General features: G+C 48.5%; 1 protein-coding gene across 7 annotated transcripts in view; it reads left to right on the top strand.

The window, feature by feature from the left end:
- The window catches only part of ATXN7L1 (ataxin 7 like 1), a 270,235-nt gene extending 250,232 nt beyond the window's left edge, over positions 1-20,003 (top strand). For 2 of the 7 annotated variants that reach the window (XM_008071764.1, XM_008071765.1), the window contains 4 exons: positions 4,348-4,540; positions 8,441-8,562; positions 10,046-10,351; positions 13,612-14,968. In XM_008071764.1, coding sequence (XP_008069955.1) covers positions 4,348-4,540; positions 8,441-8,562; positions 10,046-10,351; positions 13,612-14,725 — 1,735 coding nt within the window. In that variant the 3' untranslated portion in view covers positions 14,726-14,968. Of the gene's footprint in view, positions 1-4,347; positions 4,541-8,440; positions 8,563-10,045; positions 10,352-13,611; positions 14,969-17,520; positions 17,596-19,732 lie in introns of those variants that run through there. The other 5 variants (XM_021719447.1, XM_021719448.1, XM_008071767.2 and 2 more) reach the window with 4 other exon arrangements.
- The last annotated feature ends 800 nt before the right edge of the window (positions 20,004-20,803 follow it).

Genomic DNA, 20,803 nt, shown 5'->3' with positions numbered 1-20,803 from the left:
CCTTCCGCTTCAGCCTTCCGAGTAGCCGGAATTACAGGCATGCGCTACCACGCCCGGCTGATTTTTTGATTTATTGTAGAGATGAGGTCTCGCTGTCCAGGCGGGTCTCGAACCCGCGGGCTCAGGCAATCCCCTCACCTCAGCCTCCCAAAGGTGCGGGATTACAGGTTGAGCCACTGAGCCCAGCTGTGTCTGTTTTTTAAAGTGAGAAAAATATTTCCAAAAGCTGTTCAACCCCCAAAATATTTATTTTAAAGTATTTATTGATTGATTTTTAGAGGTGGGGGCTCTTGCTGTATTGCCCAGGCTGGTCTTGAACTGGCCTAAAGAGATCCTCCCACCTCAGCCTCCCAAAGTGCTGGGATTACAGGCATGAGCCACCATGCCTGACCCTATCAAAAAATAATTTTTAAAAAATTCCTCATGCTCTTTTCTAAACCAGTCATTAGCAAGCAAGATGAAAGAGATTCCTGTTATGGGCTTAGAGGCTAAATATGTTGGAAAGCCACCACCATAACTGTCAACCATATCTCTGCTGATCTCTTTGTTCTTTAGAGCTAATGCCTTCTTTGATGCATTTACTGTCATTTTAATAGGATTTTGAAAGGGAGAAGAGATAAATGTATGTGATCCTTCTGCCCTCTTTCACAGGAAGTTCTTCACGTTTCCATTCTCTGCAGTATTATTCACTCTAGCCAAGATACCGACATGACCTAAGTAATGTTCACTGAGGGATGAAGGGATAAAGAAAATGTGGTATATACATACAATGGAATATTATTCAACCATAAAAAGAAGGCATCCCTGCCATTTTCAACCACATAGATGAAACTTGAGGGCGTTATGCTAAATGAAATAAGTCAGACAGCGAAAGACAACCACTGTGTGGTGCCACTTATATGTGAAACCTAAAAAAGGTCAGACTCAGAGAAACAGAGTAGAATGCTGGGTGCCAGGGAAGAAGGGATGGGAGACATGGTGTTTTCAACATTTTTAGTTATAAGATGAATTAGTTCTGGGAATCTGATATACAGCATGATGACTGTAGTTAACAATACTGTGTCATGTACTTGAAATTTGCTAAGTAAGTACATCTTAGCTGTTCTTACCACCAAAAAAAGGTAAGTGTGACATGATAGACATATTAGCTAACTTGATTGTGGTGATCATTTCCCAATGTATATATATATCACATACATCACATTGTATGCCTTAAATATATACAATTTTACTTATATATCATGATGATGATGGACGCTTCAAGAAGAGCCTGTTGGAAAGTTTCTAAATAAATGTTCATCGATAGAAAGTACATTAAATGAGTGATGATATATCTGTACTCTGGATTACTGGGGAATATTAAAAAATGATGATAGAGTTCTATACATGGAACGATTTCTACAACATCACTAGGATTTTAAAAAGCATGTCTCAAAATAGTATGTGCAGTGGGATCCAGTTCTTGCTTAAAGATACATAGGCGTGTGTATGCTCAGTAAAGAAGTCTGGAAGGATACACATCAAAATGCTAACAGCACTCAATCTTGGGTGGCAGAATTATGGATGCTGTTTGCTTTCTTTATATGTTCCGGCATCATGTAAATTGTTTGTCTATCACATCTTTAGCGGTAAGCAGACAATAGTGCTGTGGCCTCCCCTGCTATAGAAGAATAGGTATTGAGGAATGCCTGGGAGAGGTGTTCTTTGGATGACAGACTTTTAATATGCAGAAGAAATGGTGTCTTTGTGTTTATATGTATGGGAAGGTGGTTGTCAATAATAAATTGTCATTGCAACAGAATTATTGTAATGACGCTGGTAGACTACTTATAGCCTTGTTTTGTTTCTGTAGTAAAATACACATAACATAAAATTTGTCATTTTAGCCATTTTTAAGTGTACAGCTTAGTGGCATTAAATACATTCACAGTGCCCGTAATCCCAGCACTATGGGGAGCCACTATGGGGGGCCATGCTTGAGCCCAGGAATTCGAGATGAGCCTGGGCAACACAGTGAGACCTTGATTCTACCAAAAATCAAAAAATTAGCCGGGCGTGGAAGCAGGCACCTGGAGTCCCTGCTCTTTGGGAGGCTGAGGTGGAAGGATTGCCTGAGCCCAGGAGGTTGAAACTGTGGTGAGCCATGATACTGCCTCTGCACTCCAACCTGGGTGACAGAATGAGTCCTCAACTAAAAAAAAAATGCATTCACAGTGTTGGGCAATCATACTACCATCCTCCGCTAGAACTTTCTCATCATCTGCAGTTGAAACTGTGTACCCATTAAACACTAACTCCCCGTTCCTCCCTCTCTCCATCTCTTGATGACTACTGTGCTTTCTGTCTAGGTACCTCATATATGTGGAACCATCCAATATTTGTCTTTTGTGTCTGGCTTATTTCATTTAGTATGATGCCTTCAAGGGTCATCGTATTGTAGCATGTATCAGCATTGCATTCTCTTTTGAGGCTTGCATAGTATTCCATTGGCTGGATATACCACATTTTATCTCATCATCTGTCGATGGACATTTGAGTTGTTTCCACCTTAGTGGATTTGTTTTGAAGTGACTTTGCTTTTGGAATCTGGTTTTAATTCAGGTATTTGTGACCCAAAAGGTTTCAAAGCAACAAATAAAATGAGAGAGGAGGGTGACAGATCAACAGGGTGGCTTCATGAGATTTGAAGGGGCAGCTTTGAAAGCAGATAAACAATTTTTCATCTTTTTTTCCCCCCTAAAAAAATTCTTTTTCTCTCTATCCTTTGCCACCTCTCTCTGGCCAGTCCCCTGATAAAAGTGGAAAAGCAGTAAAAACTAATAACAGGCTGGGCTTGGTGGCTCAGCCTGTAATCCCAGCACTTTGGGAGGCCAAGGCGAGTGGATTGCCTGAGCCCACAGGTTCAAGACCAGCCCAGTAACTTGGTGAAATCTCGTCTCTACAATAAATCAAAAAAATCAGCAGGCATGGTAGCGCTCACCTGTAGTTCTGGCTACTTAGAAGGCTGGGGCAGAAGGATCGCCGGAGCCCAGCAGGTCACTCAGCCTGGGCGGCAGAGTGACACTCCAATTCAAACAAAACAAAACAAAACAAAGCAAAACAAAAACTAATAACAATAAACTGCAACTATTCCTCTTCTAACTATTCTACTAACGTGGATGTGTCTGGTTTGGGTTTTGTCTTGTGTTGTTTTTACTGCTTAGGAAGCATGGAGTGATACCTCTTATTGTGACATTGCTTTTTTCTAAGCTTATCTATAATTGAGATGACATCTGTTGGAATGTTTTATACACATGGATCTCATTCATTTCTTCATTGAGAAAAATATCTCCTCAACACCTGCTATGAGCCAACCATGCCCCACCGTGAGTAAAGTGGCTTATCAAAAATAAACTTGAAACACTCATTCCACGAAGAGACAAACTACACATGGCTCAGTACTAAGAAGTAGGCATGGCTCTGGGGTCAGGTACTAGTAGCTTGCCGCCAGGACAAAACCTTTTTTCATGTCAGTATGTCAACAGTTTCATAGTCATAGTTTCATAGTTTAGTAGCAAAGTAATAATGTGTTGCTTCATCACTGAGATTTGGGTGATTCCTGTGATCTTGTTTAGCTGCTTTATCTCCTTGTCAGGTTCCACTTCCAAAGGGAAGTAGTTATGTGGCAAATATTTACTTAATGCAAATGGGTGAATAGTTATCATGAATTCATGGAAGACTCGTTTTAGGTTCAGTTAACTCTCTGTCACATTCCTGTATCTGATATTGCACTTACACTGTTGGGCTTTTTTCTCCTTCTGTCACCTGCCCAGAGGCAGCAGGCAGTGATCTGACTTCCAGATCACTATAGAGAACTGGTCACTGTAAACATTTTGGCCTTCATTTTTTGCCTTGTGCAAAGTTGCCACTGGCCTGCCCTCCCTGACGCATTGGCAAGGCTACTCAGGAAGTTTTCTGAGTGCCTTTAAACTGGTGAATCTTGTTACCTCAGAAAAGTTTATTCTGGGTTGGGAGTGGTGCTCACACCTTTAATCCCAGCACTTTTAGAGGCCGAGGTGGGAGAATTGCTTGAGCCCAGCAGTTTAAGACCAGCCTGGACAACATAGAGAAACCTCATCTCTACAAAAAATCAAAAAATTATCTGGGCAGGGTGGCACACATCTGTAGTCCCAGCTACTCGGGAGGCTGAGGTGGGAGGATCACCTGAGCCCAGGAGATTAAGGCTGCCATGAGCCATGATCATTGTGATCATGCCACTGGACTCCAGATGGGCAACAGAGTGAAATCCTGACTCAAAAAGAAAAAAGAAAAAAAATGATTCTGATTGTTCTCCCCTCTTGTCCTTAGACCCTCCTCTGCAAATAGCATAAGCAGCAGCGCGTCTTCAAATCACAGCGGCTATACTCCAGAGCCCCCCGCACCCCCGGTTGGAGGTGACCTCGCCAGCCGACTGTCCAGTGATGAAGGGGAGATGGACGGAGCTGATGAATCCGAGAAGCTGGACTGTCAGTTCTCCACGCACCACCCTAGACCTCTTGCGGTAGGCCTCTTTCTGTTCCCTGCCTGCCTTTGCCCCTGTGCTTTGTAGGCATGGGTGGTTGCGTCAGAGACACATATTCCTGAGGAAAGGGCGCCAGTTTTACAAAAAGCCTTGCCCTGAGTTTGAAAAACTGCTTTGGAAATACCCTGGAGCATCGCAAAAGGAGAGTAGCAGGCTCCTGGCTGATTATAATCCTGAGTATTTGTGGTCCACCTTGAAGAGAGAATGCTTGAGAAGTAAGATTTATATAAGTATACGAGGGGCCAGGCATGGTGGCTCATACCTGTAGTCCCAGGGCTTTGAGAGGTTGAAACAGGAGGATGCTTGAAACCCAAGAATTTGAGACTCGCCAGGGCAACATAGCAAGACCCCAGCTCTACAAAAAATTAAAAATCAACTACACGCGGGGTGCCCACCTATAGTCTCATCTTGGGATGTTGAGGTGGTAGGATCACTTGGGCCCAGGAGGTTGAGGCTGAGGTGAGTTACGATCACACCACTGCACTCATCCTGGGGGACAGAGGGAGACTCTCAAAAAAAAGTGCACTTGGGAGCTGACCTCCTGGCCTTGGCCATCTAAAAATGGAGTCTCTGGATGTCCAGGGTTAGTCTGGCTCACCTGCTCTGGAAACTGGCAAACTGGATGTTTTAGCAGTATGTCAGGTGCCAGCATTCGCTGACATTCTCCCCTATTGGTTCTAAGTTTTATTGTTATTAGTAAATGTGACCATATGGCACCAGAACTAGTGTGTGTGTGTGTGTGTGTGTGTGTGTGTGTGTGTGTGTGTGTGTGTGTGTGTGTGTGTGTGTGTGTCTCCGGGAAAGAGGAAACATTTCAGGCCAGCATGATCACTGACCCAAAAAAGGATACATTCTTTCCAACCTCTTGAATGAGTCCACTTTACCAATTCAGAAGACCACTGAAATTGAGTTGGGAAATTGGAAGTGGCAGCTAGAGGCTTATGTTTGCATCTGAGAACCTGAAAAGGGACTTCCTGGTGCTGCCATCACAGAACCTAATACCAGAGTGGGGTGAGAGTGCCTAGAACACATAGCCCTACGGTGATTTACTCTGATGCCCACCTGAGCCCCCCAGGATCAGCCCTCACTCTCTCTAGATCTCAGGGATTGTAAGTGAAATCAATCCCGTATCAAGATAGAGGAAGTCAGGCTGGGCATGGTGGCTCATGCCTGTAATCCCAGCAAGAACAGCCTCGGCAACAGAGCAAGGCCTCATCTCTAAAAACAAAACAAAACAAAACACAATGCTGAGGTGGGAGGATCACTTGAACCCCAGGAGTTGGAGGCTGCGGTGAGCCATGATCTTACCATTGTACTCCAGCCTGGGTGACAGAGTGAGACCCAACTCAAAAAAAAAAAAATAAAAGAGTGAGTCCCTCTTCCCTTTATCTGTGTGATGAATGAAGGCCAAATTCACGTTCTGCTCCAGGGGTGATGGTTACCATCAACCTGAGACTCGCCTCTTGACAAGTACAAAAGTAGTCAGGGACGATCAGAAATACCTTTAGCCACCAGTAGCAGAAGACTCAACTCATCCAGCACAAGCACTAAGGTCATTCAGTTATCTAACATAGCAAGAAGAGGTAGGTGCTTCCCAGCGTGGTCCAGCGTCTCCTCAACATCATGGGAGGAGCCTCTGCAACTCTCCTTACCTTTCATGCATGGCCCCACCACGCCTGCTACAGCTGCAGGTTCATACCCTCGCCCAGTGGCATGCTACATGGAATAGAAAGGGACAAATGAAAAAGGGGTTCTCTTCCAAAATGCCATCTTCTGTTAGGAAAGAAAATCTTCCTGTGAAACCCACAGTAGACTTCCCCTTGTGTCTACCAGAAACACGTCATGTTACCACTCCTAAATGATCAGGGGCAGAGAAAAAAGGGATTGGGGTGATACAAGACGAAACCAGCCATGATTGATCCCAAGATTCTGGGAGGAGACCCGCCTTCCCGGATGACTTCTCTGTCAGAGATCAGAACAGAAGTGTGGATCTGTTAGCAAGGAAAACACAGGGAGAGGCAGGAGTGGGTGGCAGTTTGTGAGGTTGGCGACCAGTCGGGTCTGCCACGGTGGCCATTGCACTGAGGATCTGCAGTCCTGTGGAGGGCTTAACAGGCCAGCCAGAAGCAGGAACCTCTTGGGGACCCCCAGCCTTGCATCTATATGGAATTAGATAAAAACAGTGCTGCCAGCTCCTGAGAGAGATGCAAGGCTCTACCAAACTCTGCAGCGCATCAAGACATTTGTCCAAATGATAAGCTGCCAGGCTATAGTGGATTAGCTAACCTGGGACACGGTGCTTCTGTGTGCCCTTAACGTTTTGCTGATTTCAGTGGAAAGGCCATGGATATGTTTCTTTGCTTTGTCCTGTCTCTCATGGCCAGTTGATATGTTAAATCATCCTTGGTAGTGAATACCTGCTCAGTGCGTCTTTCGCAATTAGGATGAATGGGATAAGGAATAAATGATGTCTAGACCAGGAACAGCTCCCGTGTGCTGCCAGGGACCAGCATTCTTCATGTCAGAGAATTCCCTTTATATGTTTTCTTGCTTGGTCAGTAAGCACTTTACGTGAAGATGCAGAAAAGTGTTTTTCACCAGTGGTACCAGATCTGATGGGTGGCAAGATTTTAATGCAAAGTCCCCAAAACACAAGAGAAACAGAACAAAGGGAAGGTCTTGCGTTTCCTCCTGAGAGCCGTTCCAAAGGCAGCTCCAGGATGGGTTTGTGGAATGAGTGCCAGTCCAGCCCTGTGTCTGGGATGAAGGCCAGCGAGCTGCTGGGAGGCCTGGAGGGAAGTGGGGAAGCTGCTTTTGAGTTATAGAGTCATTTGCAGACTCGCTTGAGCTCTAAACCAGCCAAATGTCACCTTCTCAGAGGCCACGTCTTGCGTTTCTGTCTACTGGTCTTCCGGTTGTCCTAACATCATAATCAAATGGCGTTTATTAAACATCTGAATGCCGATATTTCAGCCATCTGTTTTAAGTGCGATACTGTGCTTTAAACATTTAGTGGGTCCTTGTCTTCCCAATCTGTTTTTTATCCCAAATCTCTGCTGCCCTCATACTGAGGAGGAGGAGGAAGAGTATGGGATTCCCCTGTGTATACATTGATAGTCGAGTCAGGTATGTAGGTATTCTACATATATTTAAATAACACGAAACAGCCATGTAGCACATCCAAGGCAAGTGAAATAAAGTATGCATTAGGTGTGCTGTGGGAACTCACAGTGGGAAGATTAATCAGATGAGGGCCACTGGAAATGAGAAGCCTGATCAGGAACCAGAGAGAGGGGAAGATAGAGACTGACAAAAAGAAGGGGGAAGGAGACAGCAGGCAGAGAGAACAGCGTGAGGCTGTGATGCCCCAAGACAGCCTTCGAGGACTAGTAGGAGGCAGAGATGAGGTCAGGACTGGGGAAGGAAGGCAGCTGGCCTGGCTCTGACCACATCCGATAGGAAAGGTGTGACCCGGGACACCAGCACAAGCAGTTTCCATTACTATGATGAGAAGCAGGGAACTAAGAAGTTCCTGGAGAAGATGGGCATATGATGAATAAGTGCTAAAAAATCTCCCTGGCTGTTGTTTGTTTCTTCACCTAAAATGCTGGCTTAGTCCCAGGAGGAGAGAATGTAGCCCCTTCAGCACCGCAGAAAATTCAGTATAGCTATTGTTGAGTTATAATGTAAGGTTCTGCAGAAAAACCTAGAGCTCAAACCACATCACTGCAGAAATATTTTTAGCTTCAGTACTATTTGCTTCTTTATTTTGAGTAAAATGGTGCCCCTGTGTGTTTTTATGCAAATGTTATTTTTCTCTGTATAGTTTATATTAGCTTATTAACCTGTAATCAAAATTAAAAATTTTTTTTCTCACAGTTTTGTTCATTTGGGAGTCGCCTCATGGGACGAGGGTACTATGTGTTTGATAGAAGATGGGATCGTTTTCGATTCGCACTAAACTCCATGGTAGAAAAACACCTGAATTCACAGATGTGGAAGTAAGTGAGCGATTTTTGTGCAATATAAGATCATAGCTGCCCCAGAATGATCTCAACCCTAACTTTCTAAATAAATTTCAGTGGTTGGCTTTTCATAGAACAAAATGATTCTGAAATCAAGGTTTGGGATTAATTCTTAAATGTCAGCTCTTCTTAATGGTTTGCCTGAAGTGTTTTAGAGACACAGATGTGACGGATGCTGGATGCTTTGTCTTCTCTGGAGACCAGTTTTGTGTTGGTAATCTTCTAAACTAAATGAAAAGGATATTAGATAAGATCTTGTTTATGTAATAGTGTTAAATGGACTTTTTATTTCTCCTAAAGCCTCTAAGGATATTAAGGATATGCTTCTGTTTGTACTGCTAATGCTATCTTATCAATACTAAAGATTTCAAAATGGCTACGGACCAATTTCCAGTTGTTTGCTGTCTGTGAGAACATATGCACAGTTGCCAACAGGGCAGGCCCTGAGCAATGTCGCGAAGGTGGTTAAGTTTGTCTTTGGCCCTTCCCTGGGGGGGGGGTCTCCCCAGAACCCCCTCCTACCTCTGCTTGTACTTCTTTCTACTCTAAACTCCGACTTATGTTTCATTTTCCCGAGATCCCTTTATTCTCCCGCACTTCCCAATGCGCTTACGTTTTGATAGGGGATTTTTAAAAAAGGAAAGAAACTTTGATTTGGTAGAATGCTGTTGGGAAGAAATAACAGGCTTAGACCATCTCCCACCACAGCACATAAGGGTAGGATCCGATAGGAAAGGTGTGACCCGGCCACTTTGGCTACTTGATCATGGAAGGGCAGCCCACTGGGTAGCCCTGTCCCCCATCCCTATGTAGGTGGGCTCTCAAGATATTATAATCCATTCGAATCACGGATCATGTCTGGACCTAGATGATCCAGGAAGGCCAACAGCCGAGGCCCTCACCCTGTCCACTAAGGCCCAGGAGAGACAAGGCAGGGACTCCTAAGACACGAGAAGGGAACAGAATTCAAAACTTGCCCCTCTCCCGGGCTTCCTCCTCTCTCCCAGGCAGCTATGGCACCTCAGCCCCCTTTCTGGAAGCCTAAAGCACTTCAGACCTGAACTTCTAGGAGAAGGGAGCCCCACCAGCGTCCACATTGGGGTTCTCGTGGTTGACATTTAATACGAGGTAGGAAAGGGCCACAAGAGAAGCTTATCATTTCTTCCTGTCTCAGGGACTGCCCAGTGTGTCCGAAAGGCGCCCTTGATACCTACTTGTGTCCGTTCCGAACAGCCACCGGCTGGCGCTGCATGTGGGATGAGTGTGATCTTGGTTATTTGGTGATTGATTCCTTCTGCCTTGTTCCCCAAGATGGCAGCCAGCCCCGGAGATTCTCGCAGCTCTGTGCTCTCCTGTGTTGTGGACGTGTCAACCCCGGACACGTGGAAGGAATGTGTTGATCTGTATTGCGCTCCCTGGTGTCCTGTCAGCTCAAGCTCCATATTCCTTTCCTCCTCAGGCACAGAAGCCCGAGCCACAGGGCATCAGGTCCCTCCCCCCTGTTCAGGACTTGCCTAACCAATCTGCTGTCACTGAGCAACATTGGGGCTGCCTGGGTGTCAACTCTGGAGAGCGTAGCACCCCGCTGCCCTCTCAGCCTCGCTGCCCAAACCCCAGGCCCCGACGGGCCCGAACCTGGAGGGATGGCAGCCGATGGGGGCGTGGAAGACATTAGGAAGAAAAGGAACGGCCAAGACTCTTTTTTCTTTAACAAGCATTTAACTCTGCATCAGGAGACGCCAACACAGTATTCTCTTTCAGCCAGGTCAGCATCTGGACCCCCCGTGCCACCTGGCAGGGGAGGATGGGCACTGTCAGTAATTTATTCGCATCTATGGGCTTTAGTACGGACTTCCCTAGGCCAGTGTGAAAAGTTTAAACCCAGGCCCTTCCCAGCAAAGCTGAAACCTACTGCTGCTCAGCACCTAGAAAAACACATAAACCATTTAGCATGGGTGGTGGCGGGGGGCGGGTGTAGGGACTCCCAGGGACAGTGAGCGGCCATATGCCCCTCGCCCTGCTTCTCCCCTGCCCTGTCTCCCCTCCTGCCCCTGCTATCCACTTTTGATTAGCCGAGAGAGGAAGGAAAGGGATAGAAAGTATGCCCCAAAATAGCACCCGTCCCAATCCCGAGCATCAGCCAGGTAAGACTTAGGACTTCAACTCTGCCGGTCAGCACGAGTTGAAGCAATAATTTATGCTCTTTCGTGGAAAACCATACATTGGGACGTGGAAAGTGGATCCCATCCAATGCCATCGATTGGGATCCTCTCTAAATGAGCCATCTGGTATTTATTTGTAAACAGCTTTTTATTACAAGCAACTGCCAAACCTCTGCCCACATGTCTTTCTATCTATACTTTAGCTGGTAAGGAAACTGGAGTCAAGGAAAGATTGAGTGGGATGCCCGTAGTACCACAGCAAGGCAACAAGACAGCCGGCAAGTGTGGCGGTGCCTCACACTCTAAGCGGTGTTCCCTTGCCCTGTTGGGAAGGGGCCATGCAGTGCCAGAGAGTCCTCAGGATGTGTACAGACCTTTCCAGTCTGATGATATGGGAGTCCTTGCCCAGCATGCGTAGTCCCTGACTATACGGTTCTGTTGCTGCTGAGAATTCACCCGCTCACTCATCCACCCACCCATCCATCCATCCATTCATTCACTCATCCGTTCATTGCAACAAGTGTTGGTGGAGCACCACATTCAGTGCTGACAGGACCGCTTACCTTCTGTAGGCTTGCGAGAAGGTACATTCTCAAATACCGTCATGGCCGCTGTGGGCCTGGCCACATTTTTCTCTTATAGTTGATCTCCCTGATCTGACATTTTCAAGGACACTGTGCTTCTGTATTCAAGGACGCCTCTGGATTCCGCCCTAAAGATGGAAGCCACAGGCTCCACTAGAGTGCAAGCTGAAAATGGAATCTTCAGAGGGAGGAAGGCTAGGAGAAGGAGTCCCTGCTCGGTGGGGCCTCATCCTGGAGTCCCCCGGCACCTAGTCCTGATGCTACAGCTGGGAGGGTGGCCTCCAAAGAAGAGAAGGGATGGTGTGATACCCTGTCTTACACCGTATTCCAAGCCCACTAGAGTGCAGGTCCCGGGCCTGCTCACCTTCACGGGCGGCTCGCAAAGAAGGAAAGCTAGTTCCTAATTGCTGGTGAGCCCCAGCTACACTGAACTGATTTCCCAGGGGAACAGGGAGGGGGAGCAAGGCGAGAAATAGGAAGGAACCAGCTTGAAAACATTCACTTGGCTCCTGAGGGCAGTAGACTTTCCTGCAAAATCAGGAACAGATGGTGACCCCGTGGCCGCCGTGCCTCCTCCTGGTCCCCAGAGTACAGCAGCAGTGATTCAGGCCATAGATGGAAAGTAGGACCCGTTTCCAGCACAAGTCAAAAGATGGAGTTGCCAGGAGGCCCCAAGAGTGAGCCACTGCCTCTTGCTGGCTTTGGCTCTGGGGAGCTTGCTCTGAGACGCCTCCCCCACTGCCCGCAAGCTTCAAGAAAACCGAAGAAGAGAACAGTGGGTTTCCCCTCCCCACCCATATATTCCTTTCCTGTCCATATCCTGCATTTATCTTCAGGACAAACTAGAAGCCCCAATGCCCTTCTCTGGACACAGGAGGGTCTCCACAGTCACCTTTTCCTAGTACAGGTACAAGAGGGTCTGCTAAAGGTCATCAACACCCTCACAGGAACAGGGACTAAGGTAGGGTGTGGTGAATAGGGGAAAAAAATCAATCCTGGGTATGGGCAACTTGACATTGCATGATTACCCAAGCCCTTGATCCCGCTGGGCCACCGGGAGCCCACAGCCAGGAGCAAATGTGGATATGGCTCTCTTCAGAGTAAACCAGAGGCTGCAGACAGCCATTGCAAGAGGAGGCTGGCCTGTGAGAAGAAGGGTGTTCCCAGGTTGCCTCCAGCCCAGAGCAGGGTGGGGAAGCAGGGGACAGGAAGGGGGCCGAGAAACCCTGGACAGAGACTGCAGTGAGTGGAGGGGGAAGCTCTGGCCCATGTGTGCAAGTAGCAAAGTCCCATCCTCAAATTTCTTCAAACCAGGACCTACATGTGGGATGACCACTTCTCATTAAAAGCCACTTCCAAGGCCAAATGTGGTGGCTCATGCCTGTAATCCCAGCACTTTGAGGGGCTGAGGCAGGAGGATTGCTTGAGTCCAGGAGTTCACAATCAGCCTAGGCAACATAGGGAGACGTCACCTCTACAAAAAATCAAAATATTAGTCAGGCATGGTGGTATGCCTCTGTAGTCCCAGCTACTTGGGAAACTGAGGCAAGAGGATCACTTGAGCCCAGGAGGCCGAGGCTACAGTGAGCCATGATTGTGCCACTGCACTCCAGCTTGGGGAACAGAGTGAGACCCCAACTTAAAAAAGAGAGAGAGAAGATGGGCTCGGTGGCTCAGCCTGTAATCCCGCGCCTTTGGGAGGCTGAGGTGAGTGGATTGCCTGAGCCTGTGGGTTCGAGACCCTGCTGGGCAGCGAGACCTCATCTCTACAATAAATCAAAAAATCAGCTGGGCGTGGTAGCACATGCCTGTAATTCCTGCTACTGGGAAGGCTGAGGCAAAAGGATCGGAGCCCAGCAGGTCGAGGCTGCGGTGGCCGGGAGCGGCCACTGCACTCCAGTCTGGGTGACAGAGTGAGATTCCATCTCAAAAAAAAAAAGAGAAAGGGAGATAGAAAGAGAATCCTGCTGGGGAAACTTATATTCTAAACAACACTTTGCCTTTTATTCATGCACCCAAATCAGCCCTTCTCTAGGAGCCAAGCACAGAGAGGAGGGTCTGAAAACCTGAGAGTGCTTAAAATTAGGTTGCCGGATGTTGCAATGGGGCACCATAAGGAAGGGCCATGCTTCAGATTTTACCATCTTCAAGGCTTCATTCTCCATAGTCTGGTTCTGCCGGGGTGTCCTCTGTAGCCTTGCCGTCACACTTCATCGAGCCTCCCGAGCAATGCCAACCCGACGTCTCACTGTTTCTTTTCACTCTTCTCTCACGTTTAGGAAGATCCCTCCTGCGGCAGATAGCCCCCTGCCCTCGCCAGCAGCCCACATCACCACCCCTGTTCCAGCATCCGTTTTGCAGCCTTTCAGCAACCCCAGTGCTGTGTATCTTCCTTCAGCTCCCATCAGCTCGAGGCTCACCTCTTCTTACATAATGACATCAGCCATGCTCTCAAACGCAGCTTTTGTGGCATCGCCGGACCCAAGCGCCCTCATGTCCCACACCACAGCTTTCCCTCATGTGGCCGCAACCCTCAGCATCATGGACTCAACCTTCAAGGCCCCATCCGCCGTGTCCCCGATACCAGCCGTCATTCCTCCCCCATCCCACAAGCCATCCAAAACCAAAACCAGCAAATCCTCAAAAGTCAAAGACCTGCCCACCCGTAGCGACGAGTCTCCAAGTAACAAAAAGAGGAAGCCACAGTCTTCGACTTCCTCCTCCTCCTCCTCCTCCTCCTCCTCCTCCTTATCCTTACAGACACCCCTCTCGTCTCCACTGTCAGGGCCCCACAGAAAGAACTGTGTGCTGAGTGCCAGTTCTGCTTTGAACTCCTATCAGGCAGCCCCTCCCTATAACAGCCTGTCTGTGCACAACTCAAACAATGGGATGAGCCCACTCAGTGCCAAACTGGAGCCCTCAGGACGGACCTCGCTGCCCGGCGGCCCCGCGGACATAGTGAGACAGGTGGGCACGGTGGGAGGCAGCAGTGACTCCTGTCCCCTCTCTGTGCCCTCCCTTGCGCTCCACGCAGGGGACCTCTCTCTGGCCTCACACAATGCCGTGTCTTCTCTGCCCCTCTCTTTTGACAAATCAGAAGGAAAAAAGCGTAAGAACTCGAGTTCTAGTAGCAAAGCCTGTAAAATCACTAAAATGCCTGGTATGAATAGCGTTCACAAAAAGAACCCGCCCAGCCTTCTTGCACCGGTGCCCGATCCCGTTAACAGCACCTCCTCTCGGCAGGTAAGGGACCGCCTGGCACTGCCTTCACCAGCTCTGGGGGGCAGGGGGAGCTGGGCCACGCCCCTGCATAGCCAGGTGGCTCAGACAGGTAACACAAGCATGACTCCTTTCCTTGTTTTCCCCGAAGGCAATTGTCACCCTCCGCTTTGAGAGCAATTTATTGTTTAACAAATACCTGATACAACTCTATGTGCGAGGCACTGTTCTGAGCACTTTACAGATATCACCTCGTTGAGTCCTCATGACACCCCTGTGCAGTTGGTACAGTTGTTATCACCACTTTCAAGACGAGTAAATGGAGGCACAGAGAGACTCTGAGCCCCCCACTCCACATCCGTTGGTTTTATATTTTGAGGTTCTGAGGACGTTGTCATTAGAGAGTTCCGTGGCTAAGAAGTTTGATCTGATCTGTTGGAATTCCCTTAGGAAGAGCTCAAGGCCCGGCCAGGGTAAATGTGACCTGGGGTTCCACCTGGAGAGTGGGAGCCTGTGTGCCCCGGCTCCCCGGTGACTGTCCATCTTACTTCACCAGGCTGCCTCGATTCCCACCACCTCCCAGTATAACTCTTTCCTTCCGAAAGGAAAAGTGCAGCTCCCACCAACTAGCAAAGGAGTGTTTGATGTCATCGTGCGTGTGGAAGTGTGGACCATGAGGGAGCTGAGGAAATATGGTGCGGGCCGAGGAGAACACGTGTTTCTGTCTCTCGAGCTCTGTCCTCAACCCCCCGTCTAATCTTTCTCCTCGGGCTGGGGAAGCAAGCTACTGAGTAAAGCCCACCACCACCCCTGCCTCAGACTCTGGTGCCACTTGGGCCTAGACGGAGCAGAAGCGGGGAGGGGCCCAGCCCGGAAGTCCTTGTGGGCAAGAGGGCCATCTGGCCCGCCCAAGAGCCTGTCCCTGCCAAGAGAGCGTGTCCAGAGACTGTAGCCCAGAATTCAGGGGGGCCAAACCCCAAGCCCAGCCCCGACTAGGGATGAGGACTTTGGAGGGATGGGAGGCAGTTGTTAAAAAGATGTTTTAATGTTTTATGTCACCGTTTATGAGATTTGGTATAACCTCACGAAGAGCACATCCTGAGGGGGCTTCACAAATCACAAGTAAACACTTGAGAAACAGCAAGTTTGGAACCCAAGGGCCAGACAAGCTGCAAACCGAGGCCAAGGTGAGAGGAGGGGGAGACACAGGTCCTCGTGCTAGAGCCTGGGGCACCGTTCTGACTCCCCCCTCCCGGGGGTGGGGGGGAGGGGGGCCAGCACCCACAGGGCTCTACCTGGAGACCAAATTGCTGGTCGGTGCCACCTCCAGGACTCAGGACGGAGGGCAGAGGCAGGGCGTCTCAAACTTGAATATGCACACAAATCCCCTGGCAGGGGGAGGGCTTGTGAAAAAGATTCTGAGTTAGCAGGCCTGGGCTAGGACCTAAGGGTCCACATTTCTAATAGCCTCCCAGGCAGTGCCACTGCACCGATTTGCAGGCCACACCTTGAACAGCAAGGCTGTAGCCTCTCACTCATTTTAGGTGAAGTTCCAGTAGCTAACGCTTACGTGATGGGCTCTGTGCCAAGCACTTCAGGAATATTAATGTATTTTATAACTACCTACTATTGCTCCCATCTTACAGATGAGTAAACCAAGGCACAGGAAGGTTAAGCAAAGTACCAAGTCACACAGCAAGTAAATAGTAGGGCTGGGATTTGAGCCCAGGCATCTTGGCCCTGGAGTCTGGTCTCTTAGCCTCCATGACTTTAATGGAGCTGTCTGTGTCAAGGAAATTATTGGGTCTGCAGGACCATACGAAATGCTTAGTAAACACACGGAATCAGCCGGAGGGAAATGAAACAGACTAGTGCTCATCAGGAGGGGAACTAAAAATACTGATGGGTTTAACCACTACCTGGGAGTGGTCGGATTGGTTCTCTAATGCAGGTAATACCGCAGTGCTTGTCCCCAGGGTATTAAGAAAAGGCTTCGCCCAGGGTCACCAGCAGTGACCCCCAAATGCTGGGAAAAGACAAAGGCCCTTGGGATCTGGGTGAATTCTGCTAGGAGACTGGGAGAGGGGAAGCATGAAGCTGAGAAATCCAAGCTAAACCTGTGCCTTGGGGAAACTTGGGGATCCCTTTGACCGTAGGTGTCAGGCCAAAAACTGCCACGGAGTGATTACAATGAACAGATAACAAGACTGTGAATGTAAGGCAACCCTTTATGCAAGATGAGTTCATGTAGAGGAGGAGCTGTTTCTAGGCCAAGGGCAAGCACTGCCTTTGCAAGCCAGACAGGGATGGTTACAGGGCGTGCCTGGCATCGGCTGCTGAGGACCCAGCCCACCCTGGGCCAAGGACAGTCACAGAGGAAGGGGAAGAGCACACAGCCACGCCCACATGCCCAGTCCTGCAGTTCCAGGGTCCCAGGCACAGTGGTCCTGCCCACCCCTCCACAGGAAAGGGAGGCTGTTTTGCTGGAGAACCGCAGAGTACGTGCTATGGCTATGGCTCCTGACTGGGAAGACGCCCAGCACGAGACCCAGGTGTTTTGTTCTGCAGCTGGTCCAAGGGAATCTGGGCCTGGGGGTAAAAGTGGATGAGCTGTGTCACCCTTTGGCCTCAGGTGGGAAAGTTGGGCCTCTGCTGATTTGAGTGCTCCCTGGAGGAGCCATATACCCAGTCCTCATCCCTGCCCTGCAGGCTGTCCACCTGGGGAGCAGAAGTGAGAGTTCTCCAGCATTCCATTTTTCCTCTGGGAAGGAGAGGGGCATCCTTGAGGCACCCTCACAAACATGTTTATTTTCTCTGCCATTTAAGATGGAAACACCAGTTCCCAGCTGACTGCAGGGATGAGGCACGTACCTTGCAGCCCTTCTCCCTCCCCCTAGCAACATGTGGTGTCAGCGGACCTTTCCCGGCTGGCTCGTATGTCTGAGCGGGGCTTCGCTGGTGTCTTTCAGGTGGGGAAAAATAGCAGCCTAGCTTTGTCACAATCCAGTCCTTCAAGCATATCCAGCCCAGGACACAGCCGACAGGTAAGTTCCTGGGGGACAGAAGTGCATAGGGTCATCTGCAGGGTGGGAAGAGTGTGACCATTGGGGTCAGATCCTGGTCCAAATCTAGGCCTTCTGGTTATGAGCTGTGTGCCCTCTGGCAAGTTACTTAACTTCTCCGCACGTCCATTTCCTCTGTCTATAAAGTGGGGATCCTCATGGCCGCTACCTCATATGGCTTCTGTGAGGATTAGTTCATTCACATCAAGACTCTAGAAAATGCCTGGCACATCACACACATACACACACACACGCACACACACACGTTAGCTATTATTACTATCACCAGCTGTGTGATCTTAGGCAGAATACTTCTCTGGGTCTCAGTTTTCTCATCTGTTAAATGGCAAAATTGATGCCTGCCTCCTAAGGCTATGGTGAAAATTAAACATGATGTTGATTAAAGGGCCTTCTCCATTGTATATATCGATCAGCACTTTCTCAAAAGCCTCCAGTGTCATGGTGGAAATATTTAGGATAGACTTAGCAGTTTTTATAAACTTGAAACTTGAGGTGTGAGCGTTGTCAATGTGTACTCCCAATGATGGATGATTTCCTCAATGGAGTATGCACACGTGTGTGTGTGTGTGTGTGTGTGTGTGTGTGTGTGTGTCTGGAGGACTTCAGGGACCATTAGATAGTGGGGTTGTGCCTGTTATCCATTATTGGGAAATATACAGAGGGTGCCAAAAACATGTATACACATTTTAAGAAAGAAAAAATCTGTATTAAAATTGCAATACTCAGCCAGGTGGGGTGGTTCACACCTGTAGTCCAAGCCCTTTGGGAGGTGGAGGCAAGAAGATTGCCTTAGCCCAGGGGTCTGAGACCAGCCTGGGCAACTTGGCAAAACGTTGTCTCTAAAATAAATTTTTTAAAAAAATTAGCCAAGTGTGGTGGTGCGGGCCTGTGATTCCAGTTACTTGGAAGGCTGAGGCAGAAGGATCGTCTGAGTCCAGCAGTCGAGGCTGCAGTTGCCGTGAGCGGGCCACTGCACTCCAGCCTGGGTGACAGAGTGAGACTTCAACTGAAAAAAAGAAAAAAGGAATACTCAATATAGATGGATAACAAAAGATGAATACAAGTGACGTTTGATTTCTGATTACACAAGGTGCTCAAAGTGGTTCCCATCAGTTTCCAGACACTTCTGATTACAGCAAGCTGAAAGTAGTTCATAGGTAACATCTTTTAAAATGTGCATACACTTTTCTGGCACCCCCATACATGTGTATACATAAAGCCATGTTGTTTTGCTGTCTTAGATGTGCCGCCATATGTTTTGTAGGCACAATTAACAATGTGTTTGCATTTTGCCCTATGGAATTTTTTCACAGATCTTGGGCAGAGTTTGGGCAAAGATTCAGGGGAAGCAGTTTTTCTATCTCCAAGTCAAGGAGGGTCTCAATAGCCGTTTTTATGCTAGAGCACCTGTCGCCCGTCCTCTGTGCTGGGAAGGGAGGGAGGCATGTTTCTGCTCAATCAGCCTCTGTTCATGGGACCTCTTGCAAAGGTTGCTGTGGGTATCTGGAGACACTGGAAACCCAAAATGCTGTCAATCAGTCATAACAAGTATGCTAATAATATCCCAATAGCTACCACTTCTTGAGCCCTTTCTCTGCAAGCCCTGCCCATGCTCCTTACACCCCTTCCACACATTTAAACCTTTTAGCAACCATGTGAGGATGGGTGAAGGTGGCTGTAATCAGAAGCTAAGTAACTTGACCCCAGACTTGTCTCTCCACCTCCGTCTGCAAAGCCCAACCCTGTGCTCCTTCCCTCAGATCGTTCACTATGTTGTCTGTAGGTTATGTAGGAAAAGGTGAGCTCACAGGGAAACAAAGGAAGATATCAGTCATTCCATCCACTCTCCTGAAGAGGAATCTCGTGGATGTTCACAGGCTTTGTCCCTGCCTTTTCCTCCACGGCGAGGAGCTTTGTGACTACCTTGCATAGATGAAGTCCTTACCTCCGTCACCTCATTTGCTCTTACAGCTGCACTTTGCCATGTACAAGAGGTGGGATATTTCCTTTCTATTAGAGATGAGAAAACTGAGGCTCCATCCTTGAATTTTCATCTCAAATGCTTGATTTTGAAACAAATTTTTCTTTTCTTTCCTAGAAGAACGCGAACAGAACGGGCAGGATAAGGACTCTTCCATAACAAGACTATGAAGCCACTTCCAAATCAATTCCAGGCCACCTGATCCCACTCCAGGAGGCCATGGGAAGGAGGAGGGAGGGGAGGGGAGTGGGCTGTGGGGGAGCATCTATTTCCTGTGCCCTGCCTGTGGCTCTGGCCTTTCTTCCTTTTTTTTTTTTTTTTTAATTGACTGATTTTCATTTTAAAGAAAAAGGCAAAAGAACTTGAATTTGAGATTTACAGCAAACAATACCAGTGTTTTGTTTCTGTTGTCTTTCATTTGCCATGTTTTTACATTCTTCCAAATTTGGGGTCACTCCCCTAACTCCTGATGCTGCTACTGCACCATCTTCTTGCTCTGGCCATGAGAGCAGGCATTGCAGAAGGTCGGTTCCAGGCTGGCACCGTCTGAAGCTCTTGAACTTTAGAACATGCAGAACCTTTGTCCTTCCTCATCCTCTCCACCCCATCCTTCCCTCCCTCCACCTGCCACTCACTGGGGTCCCCACTGGTCCTCAGAAGGAGCCAGCTCTCACAGACTCCCCTCTGGACTTCATGTGAGGGTTAGGGCTTGGCTGGGGAAGAGTTGAGAGCGGGAAGCTGGAGGGTGGGTGGGGTGCCCTCATCAGGTTTCTACAGCCCACCATGGTTAGAGCCCAATGCTAGGGGCAAAGTTGAGACCAGTAGCCACGTAATGACATGGCTTACCCAACACTGCTGTCCAGCTGGGCAACTCAGAAGGAATATACCGGGTCAGAGACAGAGGCCGGGAGGGTGACGGGAAGCAGAGCATGGGGTATAGAGGACAATCCCTCAAAAGATGGTGGGAACCGCGTGACTCTTATGGTCTGAGCGTGTTGGGAATCTACAGACTCCCTTCCAGGGCATGGTGTGCAGGTGCCCAAAGCAGGGTGAGCCAGAGAGGAAAAAATCCCGGAAAACAGGCTGAGAGAACCCAGAAAGCCACACCAAGAGAAGGCAGGGTGACCTCTGGGTTAGGAAGGGTCCTCTGGGGAAAACTTCACAGAGGTAACGTTATGTGTCAAACCC

This window comes from Carlito syrichta, unplaced genomic scaffold (genome assembly GCF_000164805.1).
Source record: "Carlito syrichta isolate Samal-C Ts95f unplaced genomic scaffold, Tarsius_syrichta-2.0.1 Scaffold314713, whole genome shotgun sequence".
Classification (NCBI taxonomy): Eukaryota; Metazoa; Chordata; class Mammalia; order Primates; family Tarsiidae; genus Carlito; species Carlito syrichta.
Note: the sequence above shows the minus strand (reverse complement) of the source record. Positions and strands in the feature narration are given on the sequence as shown.